At 57.9% G+C, this 14739-nt stretch overlaps 1 protein-coding gene and 1 non-coding gene across 11 annotated transcripts; one reads left to right on the top strand and one right to left on the bottom strand.

Annotated features, from left to right (window-relative positions):
- The first annotated feature begins 150 nt into the window (after positions 1–150).
- On the top strand, positions 151–14124 carry EPN1 (epsin 1). 10 transcript variants are annotated; one of them, XM_025049608.1, is made up of 12 exons: positions 153–426; positions 1376–1466; positions 3222–3547; positions 7103–7352; positions 9293–9417; positions 9821–9895; positions 10375–10458; positions 11339–11636; positions 12079–12183; positions 12312–12398; positions 13213–13470; positions 13568–14124. In XM_025049608.1, exons 3-12 carry the CDS (start codon positions 3320–3322, stop codon positions 13774–13776), a joined length of 1719 nt encoding a protein of 572 aa, XP_024905376.1. In that variant the 5' UTR covers positions 153–426; positions 1376–1466; positions 3222–3319; the 3' UTR covers positions 13777–14124. The 10 variants fall into 10 exon arrangements, with proteins under 10 accessions (XP_024905380.1, XP_024905378.1, XP_024905376.1 ...); XM_006915931.3 differs by lacking the exon at positions 1376–1466 and having other exon boundaries at positions 154–426; XM_015592533.2 differs by lacking the exons at positions 153–426; positions 1376–1466 and adding an exon at positions 456–722.
- LOC112483092 lies at positions 12703–12804 on the bottom strand. Its single transcript, XR_003047503.1, has one exon. It is a non-coding gene; the product is annotated as a U6 spliceosomal RNA (small nuclear RNA).
- Positions 14125–14739: the final 615 nt, after the last annotated feature.

Below are 14739 nucleotides of genomic sequence, written 5' to 3'. Positions count from 1 at the left end.
GGGGCGGGCTGGGAACAACTCGGCGTTCTCCCTGAGCCTTTGCGGCAGCGAGCGGAAGTAAGGGAAGCGGCTTACGATCCGGAAGTGACGCAGACCTGTGGACTGGTCTGCGGAAGTGTGCTGCGCGGGCTCCGCAATCAGGGCCGGGAGGGGCTTGCAGCCACTTCCGCTTCCGGTCCGTCGCTTCTTTCGGTTGCTTCCCGTCCTCTCGGCGGCTCATCTCCCCCGCCCGGCTGTCCGCGCCCCTCCTGGGCGCCGGGGCGGCAGGGCTGTCGTCGTGCGGCTCTCCGTGCTTCCGCCTGTGCGCCCGAACGCGCCTCAGTGTCTGCCGCCCGCGGCTCTCCGCGCGCCCCGTGACACCGAGGTCGAGCGGGGGCAGGGGGCTGCCCCCCATGACCCCCCGGTGCCCGGTGTGAGGGAGCCGAGGTGAGCGCGGGGCCCAGCGTTCCGGCGTCTGCTGGCCCCCGATCGTCTCCGTGGCCGTCGCGTCTATGCCCCCGTCGGCCGTGACTGCCCGCGTCTCTCGGTCTCTGGCGTCTGTCTCTGGGAGCGCCTCCGTCTCCCGCGGGATGCGCCTGGGCCTAACCCGTGCTAGTGTCCATTCTGCTGTTTGTACAAAGCCTTGTCCGCGTGTGTCTGTCCTGGGTCTCGATCTGCTTCTGCGCGCCGCCGCGTCCCGCGTCTGACGGTCAAGATCAATGTTCGCGTCTCTCTCCGAGCTTGTGAGTCTTCAGTGCCAGGTGCCTCCACTCTCTGCTTCTGGCGCTTCCCTCTGCCGCAGTTTTCCCATCTCCTTTCCCTCCTGTCCCCTCTTCCACCCCGAGCCCCTCTCCGCGGTCTGTGCTTAGTCTAGGATCTGCTCCTCCAGGCTCCCGAGTCTGGTGGTGGGTGAATAGCCTGGGTCTCCAACCAGAGGCCCACTGCTTGCTAGCCTGTGATACCTGTCAGGTGACTTTTCGCCAGACCTCAGTGTCCTAGCCTTTAAAATTAGGACGTTCGTTGTTCCTGCTCATAGGGCCACTGTGCGTTTTGACGGAGGTGATACTTGTAAAGTGCCCCATACTGGCCAGTGGAAGATGTGTAACAACTAGGAGCTCTGGTTTCCACCATTAATATATGTTCACTTCCACAAATGTTCGATATTGGTCATTTGAGTGCTCCTTGGAGAATTTTGCCGTAACATTTGTTCTCTGTTTCATCTAACAATTCTCTTGAATCAACTTATTTTGAAAAGCTTAGTCTCATTTTAGGCAGCATTTGTGAAATCTTAGCGTTGGGGAGCTAGTTGTGTATTTTTCTAATGCACACAGTATTAAGACAGTACATCTTCTGATGACACTCCTTTGGAAACATTCTGCTTGTCCTCTGATAATAGTGGCAGCCAATGTTATTGAGTGCCTACTATCAGTGGGGCTTGGGGCCAAGCACTTAATGTGCCCATCCTGTTCCACCAGCGAGCCTACCAGGTAGGAGTTCTCCCCTTTGTTTGGGAGTGGAGCTTGCTGTGCTGCGAGCTGATGGCCAAGATTGGGTGTTCTTTTCGTTATTTCCCAGTTTTTTCTTTCTCAGTCCAGTTACTGCCTCTTTTTATTTCAAGGCTTTTTCTCTTTATCTTTCTGCCTCGCTATCTATCCACATTTCTCTCAGTTTCTGGCTGCATCCTTGTCTGTCTCACCACGTCTCTGGGTTGCTCCGCTGCCTGGCTTTCTCTATGCTTCTCTCTTTCCTTGTCTCTCTCATTCCCAATCTTCTCACTCTCCTCTGTGTGTGTCACATCATTTCTTTGTCTTAGTGTGTCTAGCTAGGCCTGTCTTGGTTGTCTGGCCTTCTCTTTTCAGTTGTCTCCCAGCGCCTGGTCCTCCAGCTTGAGTTCAAGGCAGGGGCTAGCCACTGGCCCCAGGATTCAGGTTGTGAGAGGGCTCAGGAGATCTCTGGCAGTGGTTGTTGGAGAGGCTGGGACTGGTGGTCAGAGCTTGCCCTGGAACCAGGCTGCTCTGGGAGTGAGGCATGTGTCCTGGGGCAAGGGAGTTAGCCTTTCTGTGCCTCATTTCCTCCCCAGTGAGGTGGCCGTGGGTCATGGACTTGTGAGGATTAATTCAGTTGCTACAAGTATAGTACTGGTGCAGGGTCAGGGCTACATGATTTCTGCAGTTGTCATCACTTAACTGATTCCTGCCCTTCTGTTTCTTTCCCTGTCACTCTTCTTTAGGCAAAGGTCAATTGAAAACCATAAATTTTGGAGTCCAGGGGAGCCTGGGGTTACGCCTGTGCTGCTAGGCATAGTGATGACCTTGGGTGAATTACTCAACCTCCCAGGACCTGCTTCCCTGTGAGAAACACCTTGGGCAGTGTTAAATGAAATAGCACTCAGGCAGCCCCAGGCAAGCACCTGGGAAGCAGCTTGCAGCTGTGCTGTTCCTTATCTCTTCTCGCTTGGGCCTCTCTCCTCCTCACCCTTGGGACTCTTGTTCCTGGCTCCCCTCCCCCATCGCTGTACTCCCTTGTCTCCTCTTTTCTGTGTGTCCTTGTTTCATTCTTGGGTTCTGCTCCTTCCACCCTTGCTCCTTCCCTTCCAGTTTATTGAATAGCTCTTTGGGGCCAGTGCTTCTGATGAGAAAAGCCGTGTCCAGACACACACGGTCTCTGCTCCCCATGGGCCTGGTGGTGTCAGCCTTAGCCACAGAATCAGACAAATGAGTGTCATATCACTAGGCGATGGTCTATCCAGGAGGCCCCTGGGAATGGGGACCTTGGGATTCAGGAAGCTTAAGTGGTGCCCTCGGGGCAAGTGGAAGTGACCTGGTGAGGGAGTGGAAGAGTAGGTGACCCAGTCCGGACACAGTACTTCCTGTGCCCTGACTCTCAGTTTTCTGGGTTACTGAACGGAGGCCCACTTTACAGAAGAGGAAACTGAGGTGCATGAGTTGTCAGCCTGCCCAGGCGGCTGGACCAGGAAGTGCTGGCTGGGGTGTGCCCCCAGGGCCCATGATCTGTCACTGCACACTCTGCCTCGCTGAGCAGGGGCCCAAGCAGGAAGGAGCTGGGTACAATTGAGGAACCGAACTGGACAGGATGACTAAGATGGAGGTTGACAAGGGCTAGAGCTTTCTAGGTCACGGCATCCTCAATCTGTCATGCAGTGGGGGGCCTGTACCTATAGGGGTTTGGGCTGGGTGGCCCCAGGTGCCCCTTGTGTTTCCAAGGACCTCTCCTATTCTCAGATGTGGTGACCTGCCAGTTCCTGCTGTGGTCTCCCTACTCAAGTTGGCCCCTCTGCCCACATCCCAGGGGCACAGTCCCTGCACCTCCACTGGCCACCATGTCAACCTCCTCTCTGCGGCGCCAGATGAAGAACATCGTCCACAACTACTCAGAGGCTGAGATCAAGGTCCGCGAGGCCACAAGCAACGACCCCTGGGGCCCGTCCAGCTCACTCATGTCCGAGATCGCCGACCTTACCTACAATGTTGTCGCTTTCTCAGAGATCATGAGCATGATCTGGAAGCGGCTCAACGACCACGGCAAGAACTGGCGACACGTCTATAAGGTTGGTGGGCAGGCACGGGCAGGCTGGTGCCACCTGGGCTGCCACCACCCTTCTGGTTTTCCAGAGGCGCCTGCGCCTTTCTGTATGGTTTCTCTTGTTTAACAGAGGCCACGCATATAAAGTATTAGGGTTTTGAACCTGATGATTTAAACCGATTTTGAAGAAGTGGCACTTTCATAGGGTACACCCCCCTGGAAGGCCTAAGCAGGTGCCCAGTTTCCTCCCTCGGGGCAGCTGTGTCCCCAGTTTGTCTTCCAGGGCCATCTGTGTGTGCACGTCCAGGCTAATGGGTGGCACCGGGGACTTTTGGGGCCATGGACCTTAAATGCAGGTGGTTCCTGGGCTGTATGCAGTGTCACAACTCAGGACTATATACGTTGAGAGTGGGTTCTACTATGTCAGTTATATCCCACTTTTAAGTAAGAAAAGGAAGCTAAATTCTAGAGGTCGTATCCCATCAAGACATGAAAGTTTGGTTACTTTTCTCTTTTTTTTGCAAAGGTATAACAGTCTCTTGTGTAGGGTGGGTTATAATTGATGTAACCAGCTATTCGGTGATGGATTTTTAAGTGAATTGGAACGCTTTTACAACCATGGCTGCCGCGAATATCCTCGTATCCTCTAAAACTGGAATTTCTGAGTTGAAGGATCCATGCATGTATCATTTTGATAATGTGACCTCCACAAAAGTGGCCCATTTATTCACCCATAGTGACAAATGCACACACCCTAATCCAGGGTCCAGAGAGACAAACTTCGGGCTCTGGGCACAGGGAACGAATCTGCAGTCGGCACTCAGTGGCCAGGTTCCCATTTGACCTCTGCTTTGGGGGCCTGGCATCCCCTCCTCTGGTCAGGAAGTGGCCAAGGGCATGGGCTAGCGCAGGTGGCCAGACCCTACTCCCAGCAGTGTGACCTTGGACCAGTCCCTGGACCTCCCTTTCTGTGAGGATTGGGCCCCATGCCAGGTTAGTATGTCTAGCTCAGGAGTGTTGGCGGGGCCTCTGTGGCTGACTCGTCAGTAGAAGTCAGCTTGAGGGCCTGAGCTGTGTGTGCTGGTGGGCGTGGTGGGGAGGCACTGGCCTTGGGGACCCATCCTGGGGCCCACACTGGCGGCCTCTCTCCTGTAGAGGCTGTGTTGGTTCCTTTGTCTCCAAGATGAGCAGACTGGGCCTGGAGGGGTGGCCTTGCTCATAGTCAGCAGAGATACAAGGCTGTGTCCTGGCGTTCCCTGTGTACCCCAACAAACCCAGATTGGGTCAGCGACTTGATGGACTCGTCGTTTCTAGGCAAGCTTTTTTGTGGAGGTGACCGAAGGGACAGAGCCTGCTGGGCTAACACCCGGAGAGTAGCTCAGAGCTGGAGAATTGGGTGCATGAGTCAGGTGAGTCCTGAGGGCCCTGGATGGCAGGTCCTTCCTGATGGGTGGCTGGGGGAGTGTGTTTGTGGGCAGAGCACAGTGGCGGAGCTTTTCCTGTCTCTCTTTTTTGGGTTGGAGACTGAAGCGCAAGGAGGCTCAGGGTACCCAGGATGCAGTGGGACTTGAGAGGAGCCCCAGAGCCCCTCTTGGCTTGGCCGTGTCATTTCCTTGTCCGAGGAGCGCAGGGTGGTCAGTGAACTCTGGCCCAGGCTGAAGGTGGCCTGCCTGCCTTGTAAGCGGGGCTCTGCCACATGCAGTCAGGCCCCCCCATGTGCCACCCCCACTCTACGGTGGGGACTGTGGCCCTGAAAAGCTTGGGCTTACTGCCTGGGCCTCACAGAGATGCCTACTCTTCTCCGTCTTAAACTGAGACTTGTGCTCTGATGTCCCAGACAGCCTTAACCGAGCTGGTCTAAGAATTAACAGGGACCATTGGGCTGTCTAGTTGTCCCCTTTTAAAACATTTTCCATCAAGGTGTGTGTACACCTGTGTGGCCACCACCCAGAGAGAGGACTCTTCCTGTACCCCAGAGGCCCGGGCCCTGCCTTCTGTCTGAGATTGTTCTGGAACTTTGTTCCAGGAACGCATGTAGCACAGGCCTGTCTGGGTGGTCAGTGCACAGGAAGGCATCCATGTGTTCCCAGCATGTGAGCACACAGCGGCTCATGTGTGTAACCCCCCACCCCCGCCCCATAGGTGTTTGGGTTACTTCTGGGTTCACCATCTTTAACTACAGTTCCAAAGTCCTCAGAGCTCTGAAAATGAAAGTTTTCAGAGTTTATTTGGGGCAGGGCCCTACCTGGACTGAAATAAGGTTGTTTATCTGGTGTTGGTCAGTCCCACATTGGTGGCTGTGGGTGTGACCTCGGCTGGGGGCTCTGTCATGCTTGGGAGCAGCAGGGCTGTACCTGAGTTTGGAGCTCACCTTCTGTGTGGGTGCGGCTGGTCCTTTCTGCTCTGACTGCAAAACCCTGGAGGGCGGGTTAAGGACTAACTGCAGATGACGGAGCTAGATATCCAGCACGCCTTTGAGAAGCTGGCACATCCAGGTTGGGGTTGTGTTGGTGAGCCACAGCAGGCACCCAGCAGACGTCACAGTGGGTCAGAGAGCTTGCCCCAAATGGCCAGCCCCTCCCTCTGTTGTTTCCTGAGTGGGTTTGGGGGCTCCGTGAGTCTGTGGAATCATCTGCAAAGTCTAAAGTGTGCCCTCTTCCAAGGATGGTTCCACAGTCTTGTACAGAGTCTGTAAGAGGCCATTACCCTGCGCCTGGCTCCCCAGACCTGCCTGGAGCCCAGGATCCAAGACCACAGAGGCCTTGCCTGGGTTTTCTTTTCCCATTTAGTTTTAACTTGCCTGAAAGAGAATTCGTTCTCAAGTCATAAAATGCTGAAGCCACCAAAGGGTGTTGGTTCCTCCCTGAGCTTCCAGCATGCCGTGTGTCCTGCCCCAGGAGCCCAGGCCCAGACGGGCCCTGCAGGCCTTTTCCCCAGTATGTTGGGGTAAGGTTTCACACGAGAAGCGATGACCCACTCTACAGTGACGGAGCTGTGGAGAGTGTGGCCCTTGTGAACGTGGTGTGGCTGACGTTTCCCAGCTGTGCTCCTTTAGATTCGCACATCACAGAAATGGGCAGGGTCTGCATTGCCGGTGATGCCCAGGTGGGCCTGTGGTGACTGCAGCTGCCACATCCCTATTCTTTCATGGAGGAGCACGTGGATCACAGGCTGTACCATCTACCCTTTCCAAGTGGGCACTTCAGAGGTATCAGGCACACTCACCACTGCAGTCTGGGTTATTCTTGTCACCCCAACAGACTTTGTGCGCACCAAGAATGACACCTGGTGTCCCCAGCCCACGGCTGGCATGACTGCTTTTCCTTGGGTCTGCCTGTCCTGGCACTTCATGTGAGTGGATCACATGCTGTGCTCCTGGTGCTGCTCTCTCAGCATGGCGCGCTTAGGTCCCACCTAGGTGGCGGCACATGTCTGTGTGTTCCTCCTTTCGAGGGCTGTATAATACCCCATTGTGTGGATGGGCTGTGCTGGTTCATCCACCCTCTGATGGCACCTAAGTTGGTGCGGGGAAGTCCCAGTGGGTGGCCTTGTGGGTGACCTGCTGCATTCTGCTCCACAGGCCATGACGCTGATGGAGTACCTCATCAAGACGGGCTCGGAGCGCGTGTCGCAGCAGTGCAAGGAGAACATGTATGCTGTGCAGACGCTCAAGGACTTCCAGTACGTGGACCGCGACGGCAAGGACCAGGGTGTGAATGTGCGTGAGAAAGCTAAGCAGCTGGTGGCCCTGCTGCGAGACGAGGACCGGCTGCGGGAGGAGCGTGCCCACGCACTCAAGACCAAGGAGAAGCTGGCACAGACAGCTGCTGGTAAGGCCTGGCTGCGACCCCTTTTCACTGTTCTCTCTTCACCTGACACAGGCTCCTTCTGGCTCTGTCCTTTCCCTCTCGCCGTGGGGCTCTGGAGCTGAGACGTGTCATCATGTTCACACACATTAGCCAGTCACCTCCTTAAGGCCTAGGTGTCCCCTGCCCTCGGCCTGGGCCCTAGAGCTGCCAGGCCAGTGCGCCGCGGTCCTTACAAGAGTGGCCAGTGCCCAAGGGGAGGAAGCTGTGCGGCTGGGACAGCCCTCTGGCGAGGGGACAAGCATGCTGATAGCTGAGAGGCTGTCCTTCCATCAGGCTAGAGGCAGAGCTTGCTTTTAAGTTTTAGGAAGTGATGGGGCGCAGTGAGCTCCATTTGGCAGGTGGCAACTAGCACCTGAAAGAACAAGTTGGAGTAGAGAGATAAGAGGGTCCCAGTGTGTCTATGTCGGGAATCTTTGCCCACAGGGTGTGGGGGTCTGGAGTGTGAAAAAGGGCTCGCCATATAAGCTAGTCCAGAGATGGAGGAGTGCATGCAGTGGGGTGGCCCTGTAGGGTCCAGGCAGGAAGGGAAAGATCCAGTTAATGCCTGGAGTTTGCCACAGAGCGTGGGCTGCGGGGGACACCAGGAAATGAGAAGTGGCATTTTACCAGGCAGTGGTTGGGACGGGGACAGGTTCAGGGCAGCCTTATGTGGAGGCAGAGTCATCTGGGCCTGCAGGACAAACCAGGTTCCTGGCATGTCAGGGATGGCTGGACGTTCTGCTCGGGCCTTTCATGTACGGTCACTGTCTAGTATCCACGAGGACGTTGTATATGTCTGGGGCCACAGAAAACAGCGTGTCATGCAAGGGCGCACATGCAGGGGAGAATGGGGTGCTTTTGGAGGGGCTTTGGGCAGGCCTCGTGGCATCCTCTATGGGGCCAGAGGGCCCATGTGTCCGCTTTCTCTTCATGGCTGCTCCATTTCTGCCTCTCAGCTGGGCCCTTGTCTGAGCTCTGGGCTTTGTGCTCCTTCAGCTTTATTCCCAGACCCTGAAATTTGAATTTCGTGTAGATCACACGTTTTGAGATATTATTAACTTTTTGTTTCACCCCCTAACTGCTCAAAATTAGGGAACCCTTTCTTGGCTTGTGGGCAGGCAGAGCACGTGTGTCCGCAGCCCAGTTTGCTGCCTCCCAGCCCTGGGGCACAGTGTGGGGCCAGCCGGGAGCGTGTCTCTTGACACACTGCAAGGGGCTGAGAGGGCCGTGGGGCTCTGAGAGGGACCTGGACAGGTGCCCAAAGGCCTGCCCGGTGCCTTTGTTTCTCCACAAGCAGAGGCCTGGCCACATTGGGAGGGGTGCAGGTGGTGCCTGGTCAGCTCAGCTCACCCCCACTGCCGCATCCTGGCCCATGCTTCCGTCCTCCACCCTTGCAGATAGCCAGCTTCTTCCTTTCCTGTCTCTGTCCTTTCCATGGTCATGACTCGGGCTGCTCACGTGGGATGGAGTTGGGGGTGGGATGCATGTGCTGTGCTCTCCTGATCCCTTGGTCCTGGAGAGGTACAGGTATTGAGCAGCCCTAGAGACCAAATCTCTAGTCTCCGCATCTAGAGTATGCAGGGCTTTCCCTGGCTCTTACCAGGGAGGGAGGCCCTGTGACAGGCTGGGAGCACATGGGAATCCTTGGCTCCACATGGTGCAGGAACCCAGGTCTCAGGGCTTAGAGGTTCCTGAAGTCCCCTTCTTCTTTATCAGTAGGGCGAGCCTTCTCTGCCCTGCCCTGCCCTGCCCCGCCCCGCCCCAGGTGGGGCTGAGTAGGCCCAGTGCACAGCTCTTCTCCCTCCCTCCTAGGGAAACTGGTGTCTGTGTCCTGGGTGGGGGGCGTGGTCTTGGGAGTGGTCAAGCTGAGGGGTTCCCTCTGCTTCCTCAGTGTCTCACTGTCTCCCTGGCTCCCCTCGCAGCCTCCTCAGCAGCTGTGGGCTCCGGGCCCCTGCCTGAGGCAGAGCAGGCCTGGCCGCAGAGCAGTGGAGAGGAGGAGCTGCAACTGCAGTTGGCCTTGGCCATGAGCAAGGAGGAGGCCGACCAGGTACTGTGGCCACCTGGGCCCACATGGTGGGGAAGGGTTTTATTTCCGTCTGCCATCCCATCTCCATGCCTTACCTACAGCTCCACCTGCCCCTCTCTCAGGCTCGCTCTGTTTCTTTGTTCCTCTGTCTGTTCTGTCTTATGTCTCTGCTCGCCCGCTGACCTTGTCTGTCTCTGTCCTGTCTGGAAACACTCCTCCTTTTTCTCTCCCTGGATGCTTGTCCTGCCCTGTCTGGCTCCAGTCCCCTCGCCCAAGCTGTCTCCCTGCTCTGTCTCTACCTGCCCCTCACTGGTTTGGGGACTGTCGCCTTGTATGTGTGCCTCTGTCTGACCTCTGTTCTCTGTCTGTTTCCCTCTCTCCTGGCCTGGCCCCTGCCCCGGCCCCTCACACTCTCTCTCCCCAGCCCCCGTCCTGCGGCCCTGAGGATGACGTCCAGCTCCAGCTGGCCCTTAGTTTGAGCCGTGAGGAGCACGATAAGGTCAGAGCAGCATCTCTGCCCCCCCATGCTCCCCTGAAACTCTCCCTAGGCCCCTGCCACCTCACTCCTTCCTAAAGGGCCCCACTCCACCGCCCCTCTGCAGTTCCCATATGTTCACACCATGGCATTTCTAGCTCTAGCACCTTGTGTAAAGTGGATTCTCAGACGACACCCATATATGTTAAGTAGGTGCCCGTGGTGGCTCTGGTGGCGAGGGCCTTCCCTCTCCCCAACTGTAGTCGTAGCCTTCATCGCCCACGGCAGTGCAGACAGCATCAGGCACACGGGCCCGTGCTTCCCTGCCTGTCAGAGCACCATCCTTGTCCCCACACCTGCCTGCGACCCTGTGTCCCACCCCATCCCACATGTCGTCTGCATCCCATTTTAATTTTAGTTGCCTTCTGGGTGGGAGAGGGTACTCGGGTGCCCAGTCACTCAGACTGACCCTTTCCTGCCACCTGCCTCTGTGGCCCAAACAGGAGGAGCGGATCCGCCGTGGGGACGACCTGAGGCTGCAGATGGCCATTGAGGAGAGCAGGCGGGAGACAGGGGGCCAGGGGGAGGTGAGTGTGGGGGAGGGGACTGGTGGGAAGTAAGTGGGGTGGTGGTGTTAGGCTGGGAGGAGGTATGAAGAGGAGGTGATCTATGGTCTGAAGGAGGTGAGTGTAGCGGGGAGGTGAGTATGTGTGGAGGTGGGTGTTGGGGGAGGTGAGTGTGGGACCATGTCTCCCGCAACTCTGCCCTCTATGCATGCAGCAAACGTCCAAGGTGGTCTTGTTCTTTGGTCTCTTGTTCTGTAAGCTCACATAGTTCACGTGAGTGTCCCAAGTGTCTTCGCAGCACAACCACCCTCCCAGACGGTGGCTGCAGGTTGCGAGGCTTGCCCTGATTCCCAGGGTGGGGACCAGACCCCTACTGATAGGGGGCAGTAGATGGCGCAAGGCTGGCCTGGCATGGGGGTCTTACAGTGCCCCTACTTACAGCTCAGCAGGATCTCAGCCCCCTTCCACCCCTTTCACCCTGGGGAGGATGGGGGGACCTCACATCCAGAAACATGGGCCCTGGTCAGCTGGGTTCCCCACGACACGGAACTCGTGCACGTGCATGTATGTGTGTGGTCTCTGGGAAGCCAGGCGTGTGCAGTGACCCACATTTGCTGGGTCCCAGCCAGGCCTGCTCAGGGGACCTGGGGTTCCCTGGCCAACAGAGTGTGCCAATCAGCCTGGCTGCCCAGGGATGTGGGGGCTCCCTGGGTGGCTTTGCTCTCTGTCCTTGTTGGGCCATGGTGGACATGAGGCATGGATGGAGGGCTGGCTTGGGACTGAGCAGGGAGACTAGGAACGAGCGTGGCTGCTGCCTCCCGGGACTACTGCCCCAGCCTGGCCGGCTCCTTCCCTGTGGTCCTGTCTGCCCTGCGCTCTCACAGCCTCTCTTCCCCTGCAGTCCTCCCTCATGGATCTTGCAGATGTCTTCACGGCCGCAGCTCCTCCAACAGCCTCGGACCCCTGGGGTGGCCCAGCGCCCATGGGCACTGCCTCGGCTGCCCCCACCTCAGACCCATGGGGCGGACCTCCTGTTCCGCCAGCTGCTGATCCTTGGGGTGGTCCGGCCCCTACACCGGCTTCTGGGGACCCCTGGAGGCCTGCTGCCCCTGTGGGGCCCCCAGTCGACCCTTGGGGTGGGACCCAGACCCCTGCAGCTGGAGAAGGGCCCACGCCTGACCCATGGGGGAGCTCGGATGGTGAGTGCCAGCCCCTACATTTTTGTCTGGACGCATCCCTGGGCCTGCCTGGCCTGAGGAGGGCAGGGAGGGGCACAGTGAGTAGGCACTGGCGGGGCTGGGGTTGAGTTGGGGATTATGGGGGCTTCACCAGGGTGGGAGGGCAGGGCTGGAGCACATCCGTCCTTTCATCTTGGCTGGAGGCTTCCTGGGGGCATTGTAGAGTCCTCAGGGCTGAGGACTTAGCCAGGAGGGGACACATGGGCAAAGGCCAGGCTATGTGAGCGCCCAGGGCTGGACTGTGATGAGGGGAGGGTTGGGCTTGGGGGAACTGGGGGTGCTTCTGAGTGGTGGGGGCTGGAGTGGGGCTCTTGCTTGGGAACAGTCAGATTTCAGAGGAGACAGACTGCCACTTGCCAGGCAGGTAGAGCCCAGCGCCTCATGTGCCTCCTCCTTCACCCAGGTGGGGCCCCGACCAGTGGACCCTTGGTCTCCGATCCCTGGGCCCCGGCCTTCTCAGACCCCTGGGGGGGGTCACCTGCCAAGCCCAGCACTAATGGCACCACAGGTACTCGGTGGGCGCTGAGTCATGAGGGACGAGTCTTGTCTCATGAGTACCAGGCGTTGGGGGTGGAGGCAAGCCCCTGAAGGAGCTGAGTGGATACCCTGACCACCCCCCCCCCGCCCCGCCCACAGTGGTCGGGGGCTTTGACACAGAGCCTGACGAGTTCTCTGACTTTGACCGGTTGCGCACAGCCCTACCGACCTCAGGGAGCAGCACAGGTGAGCCTGCCCCCGCCTGCTCCCACCTGGCCCCCACACTGGTGTCTGAGAGACCCCGCTCCATGGGTCCATTGAGCGAGATGAAAGCAGCTCTGGGTTGGGTCCATCTTTTTTTCAAACAACTTTATTGAGGTATAATTGATCACTCCTCGTCTTCAAAAAGGCGTTTTTAACTTCATTTTGAAATAATTTCAAAAAAAGTTGTAAAAATGGTACAAAGAATTCACTTGGTTGAGGTTCCCCAGATGCTAACTCCGATCTCTCTGTCATCCTGGAATGTTCCTTTGAGTGCATTGCAGACTGCAGATGTTTTTGTCTATGCCATGTTACGTGTGTCATCCTTGTGCAGGGGCGGTGCTAATCTTTCTGTGTCATTCTGATTTTAGTATGTGCTGCCGAAGTGAGCACATTCCCAGTCTTTTTTGTTCACACAAATTTGTGCATTCTTTTTTCTACATTAAGAGAGGAGTCTTAAATTAATTTTTTCAAAAATTAGGTCTCAGACTAACAAATGTCACCCAGCCCCTTGGGGTCACTTGCGGTTTCCCCACCATGCACTGTTGTCTGGACTGTGGGCTGGTGAGGCATGTGGAGCTGGCCGCCCCGTAAGCAGGCCCATCTGCCCTCCATCTGCTGGGTTCTGTCGGAGTAGTTTTCCCAGTCACTGCTCTGGAGCTTGTCAGTTTTCCTGCGACCTTTGTCCCTCGGCCTTAGGCCCTCCAGGTTTTGGCCCCGGGCTCTGCTACCTGGTACCGTCACCTCCTTTCCAAGACCCTGCCACCCGTCTTTCCTCTGAGTCCCTCTGCCCCTCCAGGGGAGCTGGAGCTGCTGGCTGGAGAGGTGCCCGCCCGCAGTCCCGGGGCGTTCGACATGAGTGGGGTCGGGGGCTCTCTGGCTGAGGCTGTGGGGAGCCCCCCGCCCGCAGCTGCCCCAGCCCCCACGCCACCTACGCGGAAGACGCCTGAGTCGTTCCTGGGGCCTAACGCGGCCCTCGTCGACCTGGATTCGCTGGTGAGCCGGCCGGGCCCCACGCCACAAGGAGCCAAGGCCTCCAACCCCTTCCTGCCAAGTGGTGAGTGTGGCCCCCAGGGCAGGGACACCGGCCCCGCCAGTGATCTCCTGGGCAGACCCTCCTGATTGCTCTGTGCATCTCTGTCCTCTCTCTGCAGGAGCCCCGGCCACTGGTCCCTCCGTCACCAACCCCTTCCAGCCCGCGCCCCCTGCAACGCTCACCCTGAATCAGCTCCGGCTCAGCCCTGGGCCCCCGGTCCCGGGGGCGCCACCGACATACATCTCCCCCCTGGGTGGGGGCCCGGGCCTGCCCCCCATGATGCCCCCAGGTCCCCCAGCTCCCAGCACTAACCCCTTTCTCCTATGAGCAGGGGGGGCAGCCCAGCCCAGCTCCCACTGCTGCTCCCTGGGAGACCAGTGTCGTGAGTGCATGTGAAGCGGGGACCCCCAGCGCCCTCCCCTCCTGGGCCTACTCACACTACACTGCCCCCACATCCCCTACCTGCGTCCCGAGAAACTGGATGTGGGGTTTGGGGAGGGTGCTGGCCAGAGGAGGGCCCCTTCCTGTGGCATTAGAACGGGGACAGCTGTGCCCGTCCCCCCACTCCTGACTGGCCCCTCAATCAGTGTTTGAGCCTCCTTCTCCCCCCACATCCTCGGTGAATCCTTGGTGATTATTTCGGCAACTGTGGGAATAAATGGCAATTCTCATGGGTGTGGCTCCTCAAGTTCCCATCAGTGACTCACATGACCCTTCACTGGGGACCTGGGGCGTGGTAGCCAACACCTCATTCCCAAAAGCCCTGATGTCCTTACCCTCTGGAGCCCTGGTGGGGCTGTGCTGGGTGGATGGGCCCTCAAGCCCTGGCAGAGTGGCAGCCGTGCAGGCCTAGGCACTGTTACTCGTGAAGATCGGTCCAGGCACCGAGATCAGCCAGTTTGTGTTCTGGCCCAGGAGACACTTTGGGCATGGGCAAGGGCACAGGGAGGTGCAGAGCAGTGAGTCACAGCAGAAGGGGCAGCAAAACTGACCAGGATGGCCTATGCTGCCACACCCCCTACCCTTCATGGCAGTCAGGGCAGATGGCCAATGTGAGGGGGTAGCGTGTGAGCCATAAACAGCCGTGGAGACTGATCTCTGGGTGGATGGCAGTGGGAATGGGCTTGTGTGGCCAGAGGCAGCAGTCAGACATTCCTGCCAGGCAGTGTACAGTCTGTGGGCACCCTCTGCAGGCCAATGATAGGGAGTTTGTTCAAGCTGGCTGTGGGCTACTGTGGGGATGGGCCTGGCACCATTTTGGGTCAATAGGTTCAGGACTCAAGGTACCTA

This window comes from Pteropus alecto, unplaced genomic scaffold, assembly GCF_000325575.1.
Source record: "Pteropus alecto unplaced genomic scaffold, ASM32557v1 scaffold326, whole genome shotgun sequence".
NCBI lineage: Eukaryota > Metazoa > Chordata > Mammalia > Chiroptera > Pteropodidae > Pteropus > Pteropus alecto.
The sequence above is the reverse complement of the archived record's forward strand: the minus strand, read 5'-3'. Positions and strand labels throughout refer to the sequence as shown.

Bases quoted from the DNA above. Each gene is read 5' to 3' on its own strand.
- EPN1 (XM_025049608.1), top strand. From the start codon at position 3,320: ATGTCAACCTCCTCTCTGCGGCGCCAGATGAAGAACATCGTCCACAAC. The intron at 3,548-7,102 runs GTTGGTGGGCAG...TCTGCTCCACAG, and splicing joins ACTGGCGACACGTCTATAAG to GCCATGACGCTGATGGAGTA. The intron at 13,471-13,567 runs GTGAGTGTGGCC...CTCTCTCTGCAG, and splicing joins CAACCCCTTCCTGCCAAGTG to GAGCCCCGGCCACTGGTCCC.